Raw genomic sequence first — 20,137 nt, 5'->3', positions numbered from 1 at the left:
AGTCGCTACAAAAATTAAAGTTTAATTATATATTTTTTTTAAGTATACCGGACTTGGCTTCTGCTCTACGCAACAAGAATAATTTACGTACGAAATGCTATTTTATTGAGATTCATTGCTTCGGCGGGTCTAGGGCACGGAATATGTTATCCAGTTTTTGTATCCTGAATATCGCTGCGATATACATATTTCTTCAAACTGAAATTAATCCTTGTAATAAACTCTTTTACCGTTTGGTAAAATAAAAATATTATGTATTCTTATATCTATAATAATACATTCCTTAGTCGCCTTTTACGCCATCATTGGGAAAGAGATGGAGTGGTCCTATTCTTTTTTGTATTGGTGCCGCGAACCACACGGCAACCGCTGCTATACGAACACAAATTGGGGACTTTTTGGCGAAAAGTCAGGTCAAGAGTATCACAAGCTTTCATGAAAAGAGTCATTATTTAGTTGAAGCGAGAGAATTGTGTACATACATATGTATCGGGACAAATCTACGCTCTAGTCACTTCTCACTTTCCACTTAATTAGAACTTTTTTGCCAACTTGGAATTCTTTTTTAGGCTATGGACTAGCACCTATTACCATCTGAATCTCAGATCCAGCTGATCAAAGCTTTTCAGACTTTGCATTTAAGATATTATGAATGCGAAACTGAGTTAATTTGAAAAAAGTTTGTTTGTTATATCATCACGTGTTCTACTGAATTAATCTTCTTGTAATATCACGTCTATATAATAAGAGTCTGGGGTTGGACATAGGGTACTTTTATCCTGGTAAAACATAAAGTTCCCATGGGATTTGCGAAAAACCTGTATTGTTTGTAGGACTGTTGGCTCTGTCTATCCTGAAAGGGACATAGACGTTATTATATCTATATGTGTTGTAATATAATATCATGATTACGACACCATCGATTGAAAAAACATGTAGATCAACCCCTGCCTTTGTCGATTGTGTGTAAGAATTATCCGTGTTATAAGCCCAAAGGGATGCTTTTTGAGATAAACCCTTCAGAGACCTTACCCTGATTTATTAGCCAAACCTTATCCCCATTGATTCCGAAGCCTTTCCAATGAGCTCTCATAATTTAAATGTACGGAATACAATGATGTTGTCATAAAATACGAGACCCAATCCTTAATCTTTTCCATGCGTGATTTCCATTCGACACTTTTGAAAAGAACCACTCCATATCTTTTCCCATGGATGTCGTAAAAGGCAATTAAGGAATAGGCTTGTAAACTTCGGATCCCTTTTGTAGGCGATGGGCTAGCAACTTGAAACTATTTGAATCTCAATTAAGTACATCATTTCAAAAAGTTTCAAAGGCCTCACGATGACAGCTTAGCTAATCACTACATAGTATAAAACAAAGTCGCTATTTTAGTCTGTTTGTCTGTATGCTTAAATCTTTAAAATTACGCAACGGATTTTGATGCGGTTTTTTGTAACAGGTAGAGTGATTCAAGAGGAAGGTTTTTATGTATAATTTTTTCCGAATTTTGCACCCGTGCGAAGCCGGGGCGGGTCGCTAGTAAATTATAAACAAATTAATGTAAGGACTACGCTCATATAGAACTGATGAGCTTTTATGAAAAGTATGAAAAATTTTATTGAAGTAAAAGGAGTTGCGAGTTAAAGAGCTAAAGTTGGTGATATACAAATAAAAACAATCTTTAAACTGTAATTGTTACATCTTTATAAATTTATCCCCATAACAACGGTATGTTCTTGCAAATCCTGTTCGCTTTGAAAATGATCTTGTACATAGATCTGCTGAAGTCTTTCTCTTCAAAAAATATGGTAACATTGTTAAGAGTTGATTCGACTATTGGTTTCGCAACAGGATTGTAAAGTTCCACTTTGTTGTAAACTATTTCTACACATTTAGACACCTGTATAAAGAGAAATATTCTAGTAATATTTTGTTCAATCTTCAGAGACTAATCTTACTAAGACGGCCGACAGACGGCCTCTGTGGCGTAGCGGTAGTGCGCTTGTCTGTGTCACCGGAGGTCCCGGGTTCGAATCCCGGCCAGGGCATGATGAGAAACGAACTTTCTCTGATTGGCCCAGGGTCTTATATGTTTATCTATACAAGTATTTATTATAAAATATAGTATCGTTGAGTTAGTATCTCGTAACACAAGTTTCGAACTTACTTCGAGGCTAACTCAATCTGTGTTATTTGTCCCGTATATATTTATATTTATTTACTAAAAGCAAGCTAGGATCAATGCAGTTTAAAAGCGAGCCCACACCAAGTTGTATTGTATATGAACTCGACACATACATACATATAATCACGTCTTAATCACTTACGAGGTAGACAGAGCCAGTTCAGTAGAGATCGAATTGAGAGTAATCGACACACCAAGTCAAAATAGGTCCATGCCGCGTCGCTGTGTAAAAAAAAAATTTGAATTTCTTGTTTTCCAACTTGGTTCAAGAGAAGCCGATGTAACATATTTTGTATTACATATTTAGTATTGAATAGTAATAGTAGTGAACTTGTCTATGACACTGGAGGTCCCGGGTTCGAATCCCGGCCAGGGCATGATGAGAAACGAACTTTCTCTGATCGGCCTGGGACTTGGATGTTTATCTATATATGTATTTATTATTACAATATAGTATCGCTATTAGTATCTCGTAACACAAGATTTAAACTTACTTCGAGGCTAACGCAATCTTTGTAATTTGTCCAGAATATATTTATTTATTTTCTTCAGTGTCAGAATAGCATGGAAAGATAAGAGGAAAGAAATTGAGAAGTTATTCATTTGGTTAACAAAAATGGCACTTTACCTCCACAGAGAAAGTTTCTCCCTTACGCCAGTTCTCCATAAGACCTTGTAGTTCCAGAATTTCGTAACTTTTCGGATTATCAGCCCCAAATTCCCAAACTTGGTCATATTCAGTTTTCTTTCCTAAAACATGTTTTTTCTGTAAGAGTAATAAACCGAAGAAAAATAAAGAAAACATGTATTTCATTGCGATTTCTTCGTCAGAATTTTAAATGGTAATAAAAGGCAGTCTTAATTTCAGTGACGATTTATTTATAAAAGCAGGGATGGATCCAAGGTCAGACAAAAAAAAACTTTACAGTACTGTTATATGGATTCAACATCTATTCTTAATAAAAACTCATATTTATAATGTAAGTGTCGTGTGGTTCCCGGCACCAATACAAAAAAGAATAGGACCACTCCATATCTTTCTCATGGATGTCGTAAAAGGCGACTAAGGGGTAGGCTTATAAACTTGGGATTCTGCTTTTAGGCGATGGGCTAGCAACCTGTGACTATTTGAATCTCAATTCTATCATTAAGCCAAATAGCCTATCAGTCTTTTCAAAATTGTTGGATCTGTCTACCCCGCCTGGGATATAGACGTGATTATATGTATGTATTTATGTGTTAAGAAAAAACGGAGTACCTACACTAGCTGCTTAAATATTCAACCGTCTTCAAGTTTTGATTATTAATCATTTGTTATAAAATGTCCAACTTTCACGGTTCAATAATATCAGTTAGACTGACAGAAAGAGTTATTTGAAATGGGCGCCGAATTAAGACACCATTCATTTTACAGTTTTTTTTTTAGTATAAGTGCCTAGATTCCTCTCTGTCATAAAATCACATGCGATAAATCGGCAGATAACAGTCATGATTAAAAATTAATTAAGATACATAATTGATTATGAGATTTATAATTGTTCATTGAAATTCGAATAGGTACCTAATTACGATTACAATTTAGTTAACCCTTTCCCTCCTTACGGTACTTAGAAGTACCTCCACATTTTTCGTCTTATAACTTAAGTACGAAAACACTTTATGATAACTACAACTGACGATCCTTCCGAGTACCGTTTCCGTAAGCCAATCACAGAGCGTTTTTTGAATTACCGCGTAATGTTGCCGAAAAAATTGAACAGCGAGTTACAACTTGTCAAACTTTTCGTCACTTCGTTGTGCGGTGTAATTTGAAATGTTTTATAAATAGAATATCATGGGTAAGTGCTATTGTTTTTTACTATTTACGTTGTTTATATCATTAACTACATTTCTAAAAGCTGTTATAATGCATTATCACTTTATTTTATATGAATATTTGATAAAAACTGATGCAGACTAAAAAGTACCGTCAGATGAATTTAGTTTAAAAAATTATGGGTTTTCATAATACTTATACTCGATGAAGTGGATACTTTGTTTTATTATAGACGAATGTTTTTTTTATTTTTATTATTGTTCTGAACTATTTGCTTATTGTTTTAGCTATTGAGATGGATATTACAAACAATTCTGCTCTAATTGAAGCCCTGCTATTAGAAGAGCTTCCGGACTGCAACGAAGAGTCTGATGCAGGTGTGTCCGATGATGAAGTAGAAAATCTTCAACTACCCTCACCAAGAGGCTTCGATGAGGTATTTGAAAGAGCTCTAGACAGTGTTTTCGCAGAAGTTCCGCCATCGTCGCCGTCAAATAAAGATGTATAAGAGTGCATTAGAGTGGAAGGTAGTTTACTTTGATAATTTTGCTTTATTATATTATTTTATGATATTATTGCTTTGCTTGAGAAACTGAAAACTGAAAACACCTACGCATGTGGAACTATCCGAAGTAATAGAAAAGGACTGCCGGGAATTATGCTCGCTGATTCTCAAATGAAAAGGGGCGACAGTGATCATCGGTTTTCAAATTTAGACATTGGATATTGGAAATGGAAGGATAACAAAGTGGTTCATTTAGTATCTAATTTTCATGAAACCCAAGAGGCAACTGTGTCACGTAAAGAAAAAAATGGATCCAAGTCTGCCATTATATGCCCTGTAGCTGTCAAAGATTACAATAGTTATATGGGCGGCGTAGATACCGCTGATCGTTTGAGAGCCCTTTACTGTATAGATTGCAAATCTTCGAAATGGTGGCACAGTTTGTTTTGGGGTCTTCTGGATATCGCATTTGTCAATTCATATGTCATTCATGGACTTAAAGTGGAACAGACTACCGTAAATGATTTTCGACGCTCTGTTACTCAAGGCTTGATGTCAATGAAAGATGCTGGTCAGAAAAGAAAGACTTCTACTGATAATACTGGGAAAGGCGGCCCTTCGAAACGGCGCAAATCTGACTATTCCACTATAAAAGACGTACGCTTGGGTAACAGAGGCATTTGCCTACGTTCGTAGAGAACAGGGGAAGGTGTGAGGTTCGTAGTTTGAAGAAGATTCAATCGAAACCTCATAGTAAATGTTCGCATTGCAACGTGTTTTGTGTCTAAATGAAAAGAAAAATTGTTTTGTTGAATACCACGAGGTTAATCTATAATTAAAAACCTATTAATTTAATTATTACTAAGTCATTATTGAATCTCATTACTTTTATAGTTTCTATCAAAGTTCCTAACATTGTGATAACACAAAGTTCCTGACGGTACTTTTAAGTCTAGGTCTTGGAAATAGTACTTCTAGGTATAATAAAAATCAAAAAAAAATCTGTGCGTTTCCTTTTACCTACCTTAATATGGTAATAAAGTTCAAAAGCAGAAATTCGTTAAAAATCACTACACCGGGGGGAAAGGGTTAACATTAAAAAAAACTCAATAACGATGTCAACAAGTTAGTCTTGGCTTTGACACTACATGGCAATAATAGTTCTCTAGTGGTCTTTTTGATGGATTTTCCTAATTTTGGTAAAATAGAAACCTTAACCAGCTTGAATCTTGATAGTAACACTAGGGGTAGGTGAGAACTATTGTCTTATTCACTTAGTCATCTTTACCTTCACCGATATTTTTCTGACGTGGGAATTTTTGGTATAGTCTAGAAAAACTGCAAATTAACATGCTTAAAATAAGTTACATCTAAAATACCAAAAGTAATCTCCTACAAGCCTCGTATTGAACCGATTTTGAGGAAATTCGACACTGGTATATCCATCGACTGCGAAGAAATACTAGACCGATCTTGGTGAATTTTGGTACTAAAATAGAATGGACCTTCAGGAGTAACATGATGAACTAATTTCTATTTGTTCCTGGAATTTCCCACCCGCACAAAATCTAGTTACCCTAACAAAAAAATGTAATCTCCCACAGGCGGATTGGTCAGAACAATTCGTGCTGAACGTCCACGGAGGCTCTGTCCTGCCCTGTGGGGACGGGGTGCGGGTACTGTTCCAGTACCCCGAGTGCGTCCTGGAAGGAGCCGACCGCGTCCGAGTGTTTGGTCGGGATTCCGACCGGCTGCGGTATGTCGCTGAGAGGAGGGTGCGAAGGTAATTACAATCATTAATTCATTGAATATGATTACAATGTAGGTCTTAATTATTTAGGTACACTTTTTGTTGAGTTGTTGTTAAGGAGAGTTGAACTCGCTTTTTTTAACTATAATTTAGGTTCTATATGGAAAAGGCGACTAAGAGATAGGCTTATTAACTTCGGATTCTTCTTTAAGGCGATGGGCTAGCAACCTGTCACTATTTGAATTTCAATTCCATCATTAAGCCAAACGGTTGAACTATTTGGTCTTTTCGAGACTGTTGGCTTTGTCTACCCCACAAATTTATTGTGATTATATGTATGTGATATACATTGATCATCTTATTTCTAAATATAATCATGCTAAATCAACTAGATCACGTTTGATGAAATATAATTAATTATTCGCGCTAAAACTATAGCTATCTCGCTTTTTATTATTAAGTAGTACATAGTGAGGACACCTGCACATTCAGGCAACTGCACCCAACCATTAACTTCGTCTGGATTCTAGACTAGATATTTTTATTAATAGCTTTCTTTTTTTGCAAAGCCGCACAAACAGAATGCAGAATACAAATTCTTAATTAGCTATTGTTCAGTGCGATCAAATATGTCGTTGTATATTGTATGGATGTTTGTAAAGTTTGTATCGCGTTAATTAGTAAATCTGCTAATTGGCTTTGACACAATACATGGTAATTGATGCAACTATTATCAGTAATTAATTGATATAACAATCATTGCATATATATCTACATCTATCTATACATCTAACTATCTACATCCCCTTCGGGGTAGACAGAGCCAACAGTCCTGAAACTACAGCTGAAGTGGCCTATCTGTTTGGCTTAGTGATAGAATTGTGATTCAGATAGTGACTGGTTGCTAGCCCATCGCCTAAAAGAATCGCAAGTTTCTTAGACGCCCTTTACAATATCAATGGAAAAGAGATGGAGTGGTCGTATTTTTTTTTCTATTGGTGCCGGGAACCACACGAAAAATAAACACAACTGAATATTTTATAAAAATTTTACACACATACATATGATCACGTCTATATCCCAAGCGGGGTAGACAGAGCCACCAGTCTTGAAAAGACTGATAGGCCACGCTCAGCTGTTTGGCTTAGTGATAGAATTGAGATTCAAATAGTGACAGGTTGCAAGCCAATCGTCTAAAAGAGGAATCCCAAGTTTATAAGCCTATCCCTTAGTCGCCTTTTACGACATCCGTGGGAAAGAGATGGAGTGGTCCTATTCTTTTTTGTAATGGTGCCGGGAAACACACGGCACTGCCGGGAACCACACGGCATAAAAATTTTGTTCGTGAATTTCATGGGTTAAGATCTTGGGTCAACTTCTATGGATTATCACCGGTGTATACTCTTTTTCTCAGGGGTCAACACACAGCCTCGTTCGACTGTCGTCTCTTCAGTGAACGATATCCTGAATACTGCTTCGTATACGTGTCGCAAGCGGTAACCGGCGCTGTAGCTGATGTCAGAATGGACTGCTTACCCACTTTACCACTAGCTGGTGAGATCATACATACATACATATAGTCACGTCTATATCCCTTACGGGGTAGACAGAGCCAATAGTCCCGAAAAGACTGAATGTCCACGTTCAGCTGCTCGGCTTAATGATGGAATTGAGATCAAAATAGTGACAGGTTGCTAGCCCATCGCCTAAAAAAAGGATCGCAATTTTATATAATATATATATATATATATATATAAGCCCATCCCTTAGTCGCCTTTTACGACATCCATGGGAAAGAGATGGAGTGGTCCTATTTTTTTTGTATTGGTGCCGGGAATCACACGGCACTGGTAAGATCATACACATATAATCACGTCTTTGTCCTTCACAGGGCCAACAGTCTCGAAAAGACTGAGAGGCTACGTTCAGCTGGATGTCTTATTAATAGAATTGAGATTCAAATAGTGACAGGTTGCTAGCCCATCGCCTAAAAGGAGAATCTCAAGTTTATAAAGCCTATCCCTTGACTAACTTTTACAACCTGCACAGGAAAAGAAGCACACCATGAATTTATTCGCTAATCGACTAGTATTGAAGCTCATACTTGATACATGGTCCAGTTCAAGTTATTTACTAGAACATAATAGAATGTGATTAATTTTGTAATAGATTTGAGGGCATTGAACCTGGTGGTAAGCAAGATGAAGTCTTAGGTGGTACACGCAAGCTCAAATAATGTCTATTTACTATTGCCTTGAAATACATACATACATACATAAAATCACGCCTCTTTCCCGGAGGGGTAGGCAAAGACTACCTCTTTCCACTTGCCACGATCTCTGCATACTTCCTTCGCTTCATCCACATTCATAACTCTCTTCATGCAAGCTCGGCAGTTTCGGGTACTTTTGACCTGACCCTTTACCAGGACGTCCTTAATTTGATCAAGATACGTTCGTTCAAAAGTACCCGAAACCGCCGAGCTTGCATGAAGAGAGTTATGAATGTGGATGAAGCAAAGGAAGTATGCAGGGATCGTGGCAAGTGGAAAGAGGTAGTCTCTGCCTACCCCTCCGGAAAAGAGGCGTGATTTTATGTATGTATGTATGTATACGTTCGTCTAGGTATTCCCACTCCGACCTTTCCCTCCACACTCTCCTTGTATATCTACTTAGTCAACCTGCTTTCATTTATCCTTGAAATACCCCAAGTTGTATCAATGTATCGGAGAAGAGAGATACGGGAAGGGAATTCCAAAACACTGCGATGAATTATGAACGGTGTTTCAATGAAACGTCACGTATTTGGACTGATAGAAGAATATATTTGGACATTACATCTCTTTGTTCTGTATTTGTCTACATTACATTGACATAGGTATTGCTTTATGACCACATCTGTACACTTAATCCGGTAAAGTACATTCATCATATTTATCCTTCAGAAGGGGGCGCCGGTGGTTGGGGTGAGTGGTCAGCGTGGTCAGCCTGCCCTGCCCCTGGACACTGTTCCACCAGGACTCGGAGTCGCCACAGGTTCTGTGACAACCCAGCTCCTGCTTATGGTGGGAAGTATTGTGAGGTGAGTGTGGTAGTAGATTTAGACGTAATTTTGGTTATCTTGTCTAATCAACTAAGTTCTAAATCACTAATCAATCGAAAAAAGAAATAAAAGAAATCACTCTGATGATAAGGATGATGATATTTCTCGTCTATCCTATTGATATGTCCGAAAGTGGAACAACTGAGACGTAATATCACCTAAAGTGCAATAAAAGTTTCTGTTAAATAAGACTCTATCAGTAGTTAAGGATCACCTTTATATTAATAAATAATAAGAGAATTACAACTGGCATGTGTTAGTGGTAAGACATCATAGAAAACATACGTCATACAAAATTTTAAAATTATCAAGTTAATAGTACCTATCGTAATGACGCTTCATAAAAACACCATTCAGCCCCCCAGAAGCTCCTCTTCAGAGAGGAGAGGATGTAACCGAAAGCGAGGAGGACGAAGAGAGAAAGTTTGTTTAATAACTACTTGGTTTAGTAGTTAAGATAAACCTTTTCCTTTTTGATACCATGATGACAGCTCCTTATTTATTCTTCTTGGATTATGACACACATCAAATGCTAAGCAACATCTTGTTAAGTCAATCTCAGATCAAAAGCATTGATTTGACATAATAAATCCATCTTTTAGCTACTTCGTTTATTTTTAATAAAAGAAAATCATTACTATTTATTCAAAATGGGCCCAAAGAAACCAAAAGAAGAAGCACCACAAACAAAAGGCACTGGTGGATTTACTGAAGTAGAGAAAACATTTTTGGAACTTCAGGTAGCCGAATGTAACCGTAAAATAGCAAGACTCCGCGCAAGTGTAGATGAATATGAAGTCAGAAATGAGGAATTGCAAAAAGCCTATGACAAACTTGATGAAGACAGAGCTGATATTATCGCCTACCTGAAAAAAACTCTAAACTTGAAAAATGAAGAAAATAATGAATTAAAAGATAAAGTCAAAGGTCTCGAAGAGACAAGGGAAATTGAGACAAAAGAGTTCAAACAAACTGTCGATGAGTTGGAGAGGAACTTTACTATGATGAAAGATCAACTCACATCTGAAAACAAATTATTAGCTGGTAAACTGAATACACTAGAAGAGTTTAGAGCAATAAGAGATGATTTGATGAGAAAGTTCGAAAAACAGGAACAAGACTTTAAAGATCAGGAAATGAAATACAAAAGAGTTATTTATGACGCTGAAAAGAAATTTGTGGTGAGTAAAGATAAGCTGAAAAAAGAAATGGAAGGACAGTTATTGCAACTTGCTCAAGACTTCCAAGATGCAACTGAATTAAGAATTGCTGCTTCCACACATAGAGTGATCAGAGAAAACATTGCTATTAACAACGAATTAGATAATATTTTATCTACACAAGCTAAATTGGCCGATCAAAATGAGAAATACAAAGAAAGTGAAAGATCAGCTCGAATTGCAATGGAATTGGCTGAGGAAGAAAGAGATAAAGCCATCAATAAAAACGTTGTGCAGCTAAAAGTAATAGATCAGTTGACAACTGCTATTCAAAATATGAAGAAAAATCAAGCTTTGCAATATAAAAAGAACGTAGATTTTGAGGAACTACAAGCAAAAATACAAAGATTGACCAAAGAAAACGAGTATTTGGTGTTACAGAATAAAATATTGGGACAAAATTTACATAACAGAATTAATGTTCAAAATGTGGCTTCCATTGAGGCCAACAGAATAGCCAATGAATGCTCCAAGTTAAAAGGTATATTAAAAGAAGCAGCTATAGCCGTGAAAGCTGCTTTAAAATTAGATCAATGGGCAACTACGGATCCCACACGAGAAATTATGGACAGGCAAGTTTTACTTTCACGGTTGCTTGAAATTGTATCACAATATCGTGATATACAACGAGCTGAATCTATTGAAACTGTTGCGTCTGTTGACAAAATATATGAGAAGGGCGATCTAGGGTTTATCCCGAAGCCTTCAATCAAAAAATCAATGCAATCTATGGCAATATCACGTATGTCTAAATCACGCATGTCTAGAACAGGTATTTCAAAAGAGTCTGTTTCCAAACCGGAATCAAGCCTATCATCAGTTTCAATTGCATCATCTTCTCTTGGAAGCGTTAAGACAATTCCTAGTATTAAACTTGTGCCTGCTGAGTCTGCACCAGAATTAGCAGAAAAGGAAAGTATACCATCATTTGTCACTTCAACAAAATCATCTGCAAGTGTTTCTGAGGACGAAAGAAAATCGGATGAAATGCAAGGAACTGAAATCGAAAAGATGCTGGAAGCCAGTAAACTAGAGATACAGAGGTCAATAATGAAGGATTTGGCGTACTCTCAAATGGCAATGCAATCTCAGTTAAAGTTTTCAAAGGAACAAATGAGAAGTTCATCGATATGGGAGAAAGAGGGAGAGAATATTGCCAAACAAGGTGAATCAAAGGTCGAGTTTGCTGTACCAGATGAGAACGCAGAAGATCAGGAGGGAGGTGATGGAGAAAAGAAAGAAGAACAGGGAATGGAAGGGGAAGATGCAGACAAAGACAAAGAAGAGCCATCAGAAGATAAAGCCGAGAAGAAAGAAGAAGCAGAATAGAAAAAGAAATGTGAATTGAATTTTGTAATGTTTTGTGTTTACCTACTAATAAAATTAATCTGGATTTTCTAATTATTTCATTTCAAATGCTAATATTTAATTTTTCGTATACATTTAATAAAGTACTGTAAAAGAATTGTGTAAATATACTGTATCGAGTATATACTTGTGTAATTGTGGTGCAATTTTACGTCTACTATGTATTACAAATTATTAATTAATTTATTTTTTATTTATTCGCCGAGATTGCATGAAGAGAGTTATGAATGTGGATGAAGCGAAGGAAGTATGCAGAGGAAAGATGTAGCCTTTGCCTACCCCTCCGGGAAAAAGGCGTGATTTTATGTATGTATGTATATTATTTTTAACCTTTGGAGGTTCCAAATTCTTTCTCTAGGCTTCTAAATAGGTAAATGTCTATGTACTTATTTCCCTTTTTTTCCTAAAGACCAACTGTCCGCACAAATTGTATTATTTATACGACTATAACTCGGAGAACTTACTTAAAAGATTTCATCATTCTCTTCTAGGGTAACGCAGTAGAGCTGGCCGCGTGTGAATGTGCCGAGAAGACCTGGGCTGGCGACTCCTCGGTGGTGGTAGCTGAAGTTGGCTCCAGGTGCAGGTGTGGGTGCGTGTTACACCTGGCTCCAGCGGCGAGGCTCTTAGCCGGCTCAGCGAGAGCCTGCCCTTCTAGATCTTTCTGGCTGCTACAGGTTGGAAAATTTTGTTATATTTTGATAGTGTCTACTTCGCAACATCTGGAGTCATCTTGCCAATGATTTTTTCAATTGTACATACATATAATCACATATATATCCCTTGGGGGGTAGACAGAGCCAACAGTCTTGAAAATACTGATAGGCCACGTTCAGCAGTTTGGCTTACTGATTGATTTGAGATTCATATAAAGTGACAGGTTGCTAGCCCGTTGCCTAAAAGAAGAATCTCAAGTTTATAAGCCTATCCTTTAGTCACCTTGGAGTGGTCCTATTCTTTTTTCTATTGATGCCGGGAACCTCACTGCACCAGTTTTTTAAATTGTGCAGATTGTAAAAGGTAATCAAGGGAAAAGGCCACGATCAGCTGTATGGCTTCTTGGTGGAATTGAGATTCAAATAGTAACAGGTTGACAACCCTTCGCCTACAAAAGGAATCCCAAGCCTTAGTCGCCTTTTACGTCATCCATGGGAAAGATATGGAGTGGTTCTATTCTAAATGGCCTTAAACCACACGACATGCGACATCTAAAATCCATCATTGATCCATTCAGTCAAATGTGCCCTTTAGGGTTATAACAATAAGTTCTATTTTATGGAGTAGACACACCCTTAAGAAATAAAATGACATGTGTTCGTGTCGATTTTTATCGCCAGTATTGACACTGGTCTGTCTTACGACATAAAGTTGTTCTTTGTCTTCGTCTAGTTCCTTAAAACTTTATTGAATAACCAATTTAATATCACAAACACTATCAAACTAATTACAGTGTGAATATAGTGTGTTGACGTCGTTAATATTGATACGAGTATATTGGATTTTAGTAAACGTCTGCTAAAGACTTCATTATACTGTATTAATACTGTTTACATATTGAGCCGTGTGATTTATGGCATATTAGAATTGAAATTTTGCATAACGGCAGACTACTTGGGGAACAGATGTCTGGTCATGCCGCTACCGCCGGGCCTAGGTAGAAGTGGCAGGCAGAACAGATCATGGCTGGACGTCGCAAAAGATGACATGCGAGCCAATGGACTGAAATCCGAGGACGCGGAGAGCCGGACCAAGTGGAGAGGGAAAAGTCGGAAGGCGGACCCCGGGTCCCAAAACACTTCTGTGGAGGGTGCAACCGGGAATACGCAGAGATGAGGGAGAGAGAATAGAAATTTTATAAGACTTTTGGTTCTGTCTACCCCATGAAAGGAGCTGACTTACCGTGGGACGGGGCCGGCCTCGTTGAACTTTCAAGGACCAAATTTCGAATGTCTTCAGAAAGGGAGATGTTAGGAGTATCAGTAATCGTCGAATATGCATGAAGAGAGTAATGAGTGAAGAGGAAGCGGGAGAGGTCTGTAAGGATCGTAGTAAGTGGAAATTCATAGTCTTTGCCTGCCCCAATGGGAGACAGGCGTGATAAATAAATGAATAAATATATACGGCACAAATTACACAGATTGAGTTAGCCTCGAAGTAAGTTCGATAATTGTGTTACAAGATACTAATTCAACGATACTATATTTTATAATAAATACTTATATAGATAAACATCCAAAACCCAGGCCAATCAGAAAAAGTTTTTTTCTCATCATGCCCTGGCCGGGATTCGAACCTGAGACCTCCGGTGTCACAGCCAAGCGTACTACCGCTGCGGCACAGAGGCCTTCACTATACATACATACATCAGAGGCCGTGATGGTATGTACATACATACATACATAAAATCACGCCTCTTTCCCGGAGAGGTAGGCAGAGACTACCTCTTTCCACTTGCCACGATCTCTGCATACTTCCTTCGCTTCATCCACATTCATAACTCTCATGATGGTATGTATGTATAAAATTTTATAAATCCTTCTTTTAATGCCGGGGCTTAAAACTAGTATGTAACTATGACGAAATTGAGAAAATTTGTAGATTGAAAATGGATTTACTGAAAGCTAGGGCCGTATCGGAACATCGACATCGAGCCATTAAAACTTGCGACGGTGGCTGGAGAGCTTTTACGTTTTAACTTTGCTTTCAAAACGTAAGGATATGATGGGATTTTGAAATTTGATATACATAGATGTTGTTATTATCTTTTGTTTTATATTGAACTAGTTAAACCTTTGGTTGAATGCTTTGTTCTCGTCGAAGACGATCCAAATTTTTCTACTCAATTCTAGAAGTTCTATATCCATGACAGACTGATTTCACACACATACGAATGATGATTTTCCTCATTCGTAATAATCCTTCCGGAGTTAGTCTTGGTTACATTCTGACTTCTCTAGAAAGGGCTGGTACGTCTGTGACCACTTATCACCTTGGTAAAGTAAGACATACATAAATTATCACATCTTTATCCCTAACGGGGTAGACAGAGCTAACAGTCTCACAGAAACGGAAAGGCCATGTTCACCTGTATGGCTTAAATACGGAATTGAGATTCAAATAGTGACAGGATTCTAGTCCATCACATAAAAGAAAAATCTCAAGTTTTTTAGCCTATCCCTTAGTCGACGTTTACGACATCAATTTACTCACCATGAGTTTACGCACACTTGTTAAAATCTCCAATCTTCATTGCAAATAAGTAATTAGTAACATGTATTTGAAAATCGGAAATAGCCATTCAAGTTTTAATCGAAATGCAACCGATCAAGTTCAACCGTTATGTTTGTCGACGTGGGAATCAAGCAATGTTTCAAACCACGGAACAGGCAATTAGTGGAAGTGGTATTGAATCCACGTTTTACTACTCATGGCCATTTATATAGACACGTCTATGTCTATGCGAGGTAGACAGAGCCAACTGTTTTGAAAAAGCGTTCAGCTGTTTGGCTTAATGATAGAATTACTTCACAGTTGCTACTGCATTGTAATACTACAAAAAAATTTCGTTATAGTACATACATACATAAAATAACGTCTTTTTCCCGGTGGGAAAGGCAGATATAACATCACACCACATTCATAACTCTCTTCATGAAACCTCGGCGATTTACGGTACTCTTGACCTGACCTTTTATCTGGACGTCCTTAATTTGGTCAAGATACGTTCGACATAAAAAACATCTAGGTGATTGCCCATCAGAGCATTCAGCTTACATAGGAGGTTATATTAAAGAGGTGTTTCACTAAAGTCAAAAAAATAAGTTGCGCTGTACTCTTCTAAATTCACCACAAAAATTACAAATCTCTACCATATAGGTAGAACAGTGCCGTGTGGTTCCCGGCACCAATAAAAAAAAGAATAGGACCACTCCATCTCGTTCCCATGGATGTCGTAAAAGGCGACTAAGGGATAGGCTTATAAACTTGGGATTCTTCTTTTTGGCGATGGGCTAGCAACCCGTCACTATTTGAATCTCAATTCTATCATTAAGCCAAACAGCTGAACGTGGACAATCAGTCTTTTCAAGACTGTTGGCTCTGTCTACCCCATAAGGGATAAAGACATGATCATATGTATGTATGTATGTAGGTAGAACAGACGCAGGTCTATGTGGCATTGCCACTTCTATCGGATATCTAGTCTGTGTTGCAAACATTCAAACTATGCTACGTTTAGCCAATCTGTTATTTGATGCTTCCAAACTATTAACTTCGCTGATGTTTGTTTGTGAATAGGGATATAGATATGATTATATGAATGACATACACACGTACATATACTCAAGTCTATATCCCTTACGGGGTAGACAGCTAACAGCCTTGAAAGGACTGATAAACCAAGATCAGCTTTTTGGCTTAATTATGGAATTGAGATGTAACACGTTGCTTGGCCTTCGCCTAAAAGAAGAATCCCAAGTTTATAAGTCTATCTCTTAGTCGCCTGTTACGACATCTATGGGAAAGAGAAGTAATGGTCCTATTCTTTTTTATTATTATTGCCGGGAACCACACGGCAACAAACATCTTGTTAATTGTTCCTTACTCTCAATTACTTTTTTTTGCCTACAGGCCGAAGAAGGCTACGTGGTCAGACTGAGGATGGAAGCGGTTCGGTTACCCTGCATCGGTCAGGCTCTGAGGGCAAGGGACGGGGACTCCCTGGGGTCACCGCTCCTGGCTTCATGGGATGGGCCGGATAGCTCTGCTGTGGTAAGACATCCACTCCGGCATTGTATTAGTGGCGTTTATACATACATACATACATACATAAAATCACGCCTCTTTCCCGGAGGGGTAGGCAGAGACTACCTCTTTCCACTTGCCACGATCACTGCATACTTCCTTCGCTTCATCCACATTCATAACAGTCTTCATGCAAGTACGGCAGTTTCGGGTAATTTTGACCTGACCCTTTAGCAGGACGTCCATCGTTGGCGTTTATATTTATATATATAAACCTTCCTCAGGATACCCTCTTTCCTACATTTCAAACAGGAACAAAATCCATAACTTTCCGTGATTACAGCACATAAATACAGGCAGAAGTAATAGGTTTGTGGTCTAACTACCTCCTTCTTTACCTAGCTTAATTTTTGTTTACTTAACTGAATAATTGTTATTCGTATTTTGTATGTAGAACTAAATAGAATTCTCTACCTTCTATATAATTTTCCAATTTTTAAAGGATCCGACATCGGCACGTTATGAGGAGTATCGATGTAGTCGCGAGTATCGATGAAGTATTTTTATAACAAACTAGCTGACCCGGCAAACGCTGTTTTGCCAATTATTTTTATATATTATTACGGAACCCTATTTTTTTCCAAAATAAAATATAGTTTATGTTACTCGTGGATAATGTAGATTTCGAATGGTGAAAGAATTTTTAAAATCGGTCCCGTAGTTTTTGAGCCTATTCATTACAACCAAACAAACAAAGTTTTCCTCTTTATAATATTAGTGTAGATGTTATCTACGATTTCATAACAGGCTGGAGACGAAGTCGCCACCACCACTGACACCGGCGTGGTGGAGATAGCCGGCGGTCGCCACATCCTAGTGGAACTCAGGTCGGGGGACACCAGCGAAAGGTGTGCTGGTGGGTTCTTGGCTCATGCTACGCAAGTTGGTAAGTCAATAAATAAATAAATACATACATACATATAATCACGTCTATATCCCTTGCGGGGTAGACAGAGCCAACAGTCCTGAGCGGACTGATAGGCCACGTTCAGCTATTTGGCTTTAAGATAGAATTGAGATTCGAATAGTGACAAGTTGCTAGCCTATCGCCTAAAAAAAGAATCTCAAGTTTGTAAGCCTATCCCTTAGTCGCCTTTTACGACATCCATGGGAAAGAGATGGAGTGGTCCTATTCTTTTTTGTATTGGTGCCGGGAACCACACGGCATAAATAAATACATACGGGACAAATTACACAGATTGAGTTAGCCTCGAAGTAAGTTCGAAACTCGTGTTACGAGATACTAACTCAACGATACTATATTTTATAATAAATACGTATATAGATAAACATCCAGGCCAATCAGAGAAAGTTCGTTTCTCATCATGCCCTGGCCGGGATTCGAACCCGGGACCTCCGGTGACACAGACAAGCGTACTAACGCTGCACCACAGAGGCCGTCAAAAATAAATAGATGATGATAATGACCCCCTGTGGCGCAGCGGTCGTGCGTTTGTCTGTGACACCCGAGGTCCCGGGTTCGATTGGTGGCCAGGGCATGATGAGAAATGAAGTATTTATGATTGGCCTGGGTCTTGGATGTTTAATATGAAATATAGAATCGTGGAGTTAGTATCCCGTAACACAAGTATCGTGAAAGGCCGCCAGCAAAATAGTGACCTTGCACTATCTGAATCTCAATGCGATGACTAAGTCATACAGATGAACGACGCCTTTCAGTCTTTCCAAGATTGTGGGCTCTGTCTACCTAGAGATAAAGAAAGACGTTACTGTATTATGTATGTATAGAGAAATACAAGGGGAAAAATTGCTCTGTTACATCGTACGTACATACATACATACATATGGTCACATCTATATCCCTTGTGTGGTAGACAAAGCCAACAGTCTTGAAAAGACTAATAGGCCACGCTCAGCTATTTGACTTAATGATAGAATTGAGATTCAAATAGTGACAGGTTGCTAACTAATGGGCTAGCATATCCCTTATTCGCTTTACATCGTAAACGATATAAATTTATTTTTATATCGTATACAATCAACATGATATCTTTATAAACAGAACCAATTCGCAACGCGTCAGCGGCTTGGGCGTCAGTCAGCGCTGGCACCTGGTGGAGGGGGGGCGGCGGGGCGCGGGGGGCCGCCGTAGCGTTAGCAGCATCAGCGGCGTTGGCAGCTCTCTGTCTGGCATTGCATTCTGCACACCGTACTAGAGCTTACCAGAGAGCTGCTGATAAGGAGAGCCTTACTGATAGTGACGGTGGGTATATGAGTACTTCTTCATTTTTAGAAGAAGAAAAAGGTGAAATATTAATAGAGAGTGGAGAGCTGTAACGTTAGCAGCATCAGCGGCGTTGGCAGCGCTCTGTCTGGCATTGCACTAGAACTTCGGCTGATAAGGAGAAACTTACTGATAGCGGTTTGTATAAAGACAGAATCATCAATATTTATGTACGAAGAGCAGAATGGAGGGTGGTACAGCGTCAGCATCAACAGATCTCTTTGATGCAATGCAATTTGCAATTAAACTTTTAATTACATATATTCATCGTTACTTTATTCCGCTTTCTTGCTGCAATCATTTTATCTCATGCTGTTTATAGCGGGACACGTGTTTTGAAGGCATCATATCAGGAAGCAAATATTTACACACAACAATTAATAAGTGAGAAGAGGAATTCTTTCTCCCTATCACTCTTTTTTATATTTGAAGTCCCAAGTGCACTCTCCACTGCTATGCTTCAGAACCTGTAGTCGTCTTTTTAATATTTCTTCCTGCCTCTTATAGTCTTCAGCATCTCAAGTAATCTATTGAAGTTTCTTGTCAAAAGGGAGATTTATCACAGGTCATAAAATATCTGACTGACTACCATTTTTTTATACAGCCTGCTCAGCCTCGTTGGAGTTTGGTGTGACGGCAGCCGAGTCGCGTAGCACTCTCCTGTCAGACGTAGTGGGGGGAAGCGTTTCCTTACGAAGACTCCTACCTTCTGGGAAGACCAGGCATACAAGATTGAGAGACTCGGATCGAGGGTCCGAGAATGCTGGACAGAGGTAAGAAAGTTCTTACAATTAAAGAGAATGCAAGTTTCTAATTCTTTGGTTTATAATTATTTCTTATATGATTATGCCTTATGGCGTATGATCAGGTTTCTCAAGACCATTGGGAAGAAGACCGAGTCTGCTTGTGGCCATAATTCTGGTGAAATTTCAAGTAATTACGAGAGAGAAGAGCCCGAGGTGCGTCAATGACCAGGATTCCAGATTGAGTGAGTCAGGGTTTTACATGAAGCAACTCCCGTCTGACCTTCGCAACCTTTGCAGTGGAACCTAACCCATTAGAACATTATGACACATCCAGTTGTCACTAAGTGCAGGTTTCTTCATAATGTTTTCCCTGATTATATGAGCATTGGTTAG

General features: G+C 38.4%; 2 protein-coding genes across 2 annotated transcripts in view; one reads left to right on the top strand and one right to left on the bottom strand.

Moving 5' to 3' along the window:
- Positions 1-20,137, top strand: part of LOC106137362 (uncharacterized) — a 221,204-nt gene that overhangs the window by 191,900 nt on the left and 9,167 nt on the right. Inside the window, exons 9-16 of the mRNA XM_013338174.2 lie at positions 6,115-6,293; positions 7,675-7,814; positions 9,205-9,341; positions 12,442-12,627; positions 16,580-16,720; positions 17,501-17,639; positions 18,777-18,977; positions 19,603-19,771. Of these exons, the coding sequence (XP_013193628.1) occupies positions 6,115-6,293; positions 7,675-7,814; positions 9,205-9,341; positions 12,442-12,627; positions 16,580-16,720; positions 17,501-17,639; positions 18,777-18,977; positions 19,603-19,771 (1,292 nt within the window). The remainder of the gene's footprint in view (positions 1-6,114; positions 6,294-7,674; positions 7,815-9,204; positions 9,342-12,441; positions 12,628-16,579; positions 16,721-17,500; positions 17,640-18,776; positions 18,978-19,602; positions 19,772-20,137) is intronic.
- Positions 1,685-3,060, bottom strand: LOC106137365 (uncharacterized). Its single transcript, XM_013338177.2, has 2 exons — positions 2,818-3,060; positions 1,685-1,904 (listed from the first exon to the last, which is right to left on the bottom strand). Exons 1-2 carry the CDS (start codon positions 3,001-3,003, stop codon positions 1,716-1,718), a joined length of 375 nt encoding a protein of 124 aa, XP_013193631.1. The 5' UTR covers positions 3,004-3,060; the 3' UTR covers positions 1,685-1,715.

Source organism: Amyelois transitella, chromosome 8, assembly GCF_032362555.1.
Source record: "Amyelois transitella isolate CPQ chromosome 8, ilAmyTran1.1, whole genome shotgun sequence".
Taxonomy (NCBI): domain Eukaryota; kingdom Metazoa; phylum Arthropoda; class Insecta; order Lepidoptera; family Pyralidae; genus Amyelois; species Amyelois transitella.
The sequence above is the reverse complement of the archived record's forward strand: the minus strand, read 5'-3'. Positions and strand labels throughout refer to the sequence as shown.

Excerpts from the sequence above, each read along its gene's own strand:
- LOC106137365 (XM_013338177.2), bottom strand. The coding sequence starts at position 3,003 with ATGAAATACATGTTTTCTTTATTTTTCTTCGGTTTATTACTCTTACAG. Across the intron at positions 1,905-2,817 it reads GAGAAACTTTCTCTGTGGAG|GTGTCTAAATGTGTAGAAAT; the intron begins GTAAAGTGCCAT and ends CTCTTTATACAG.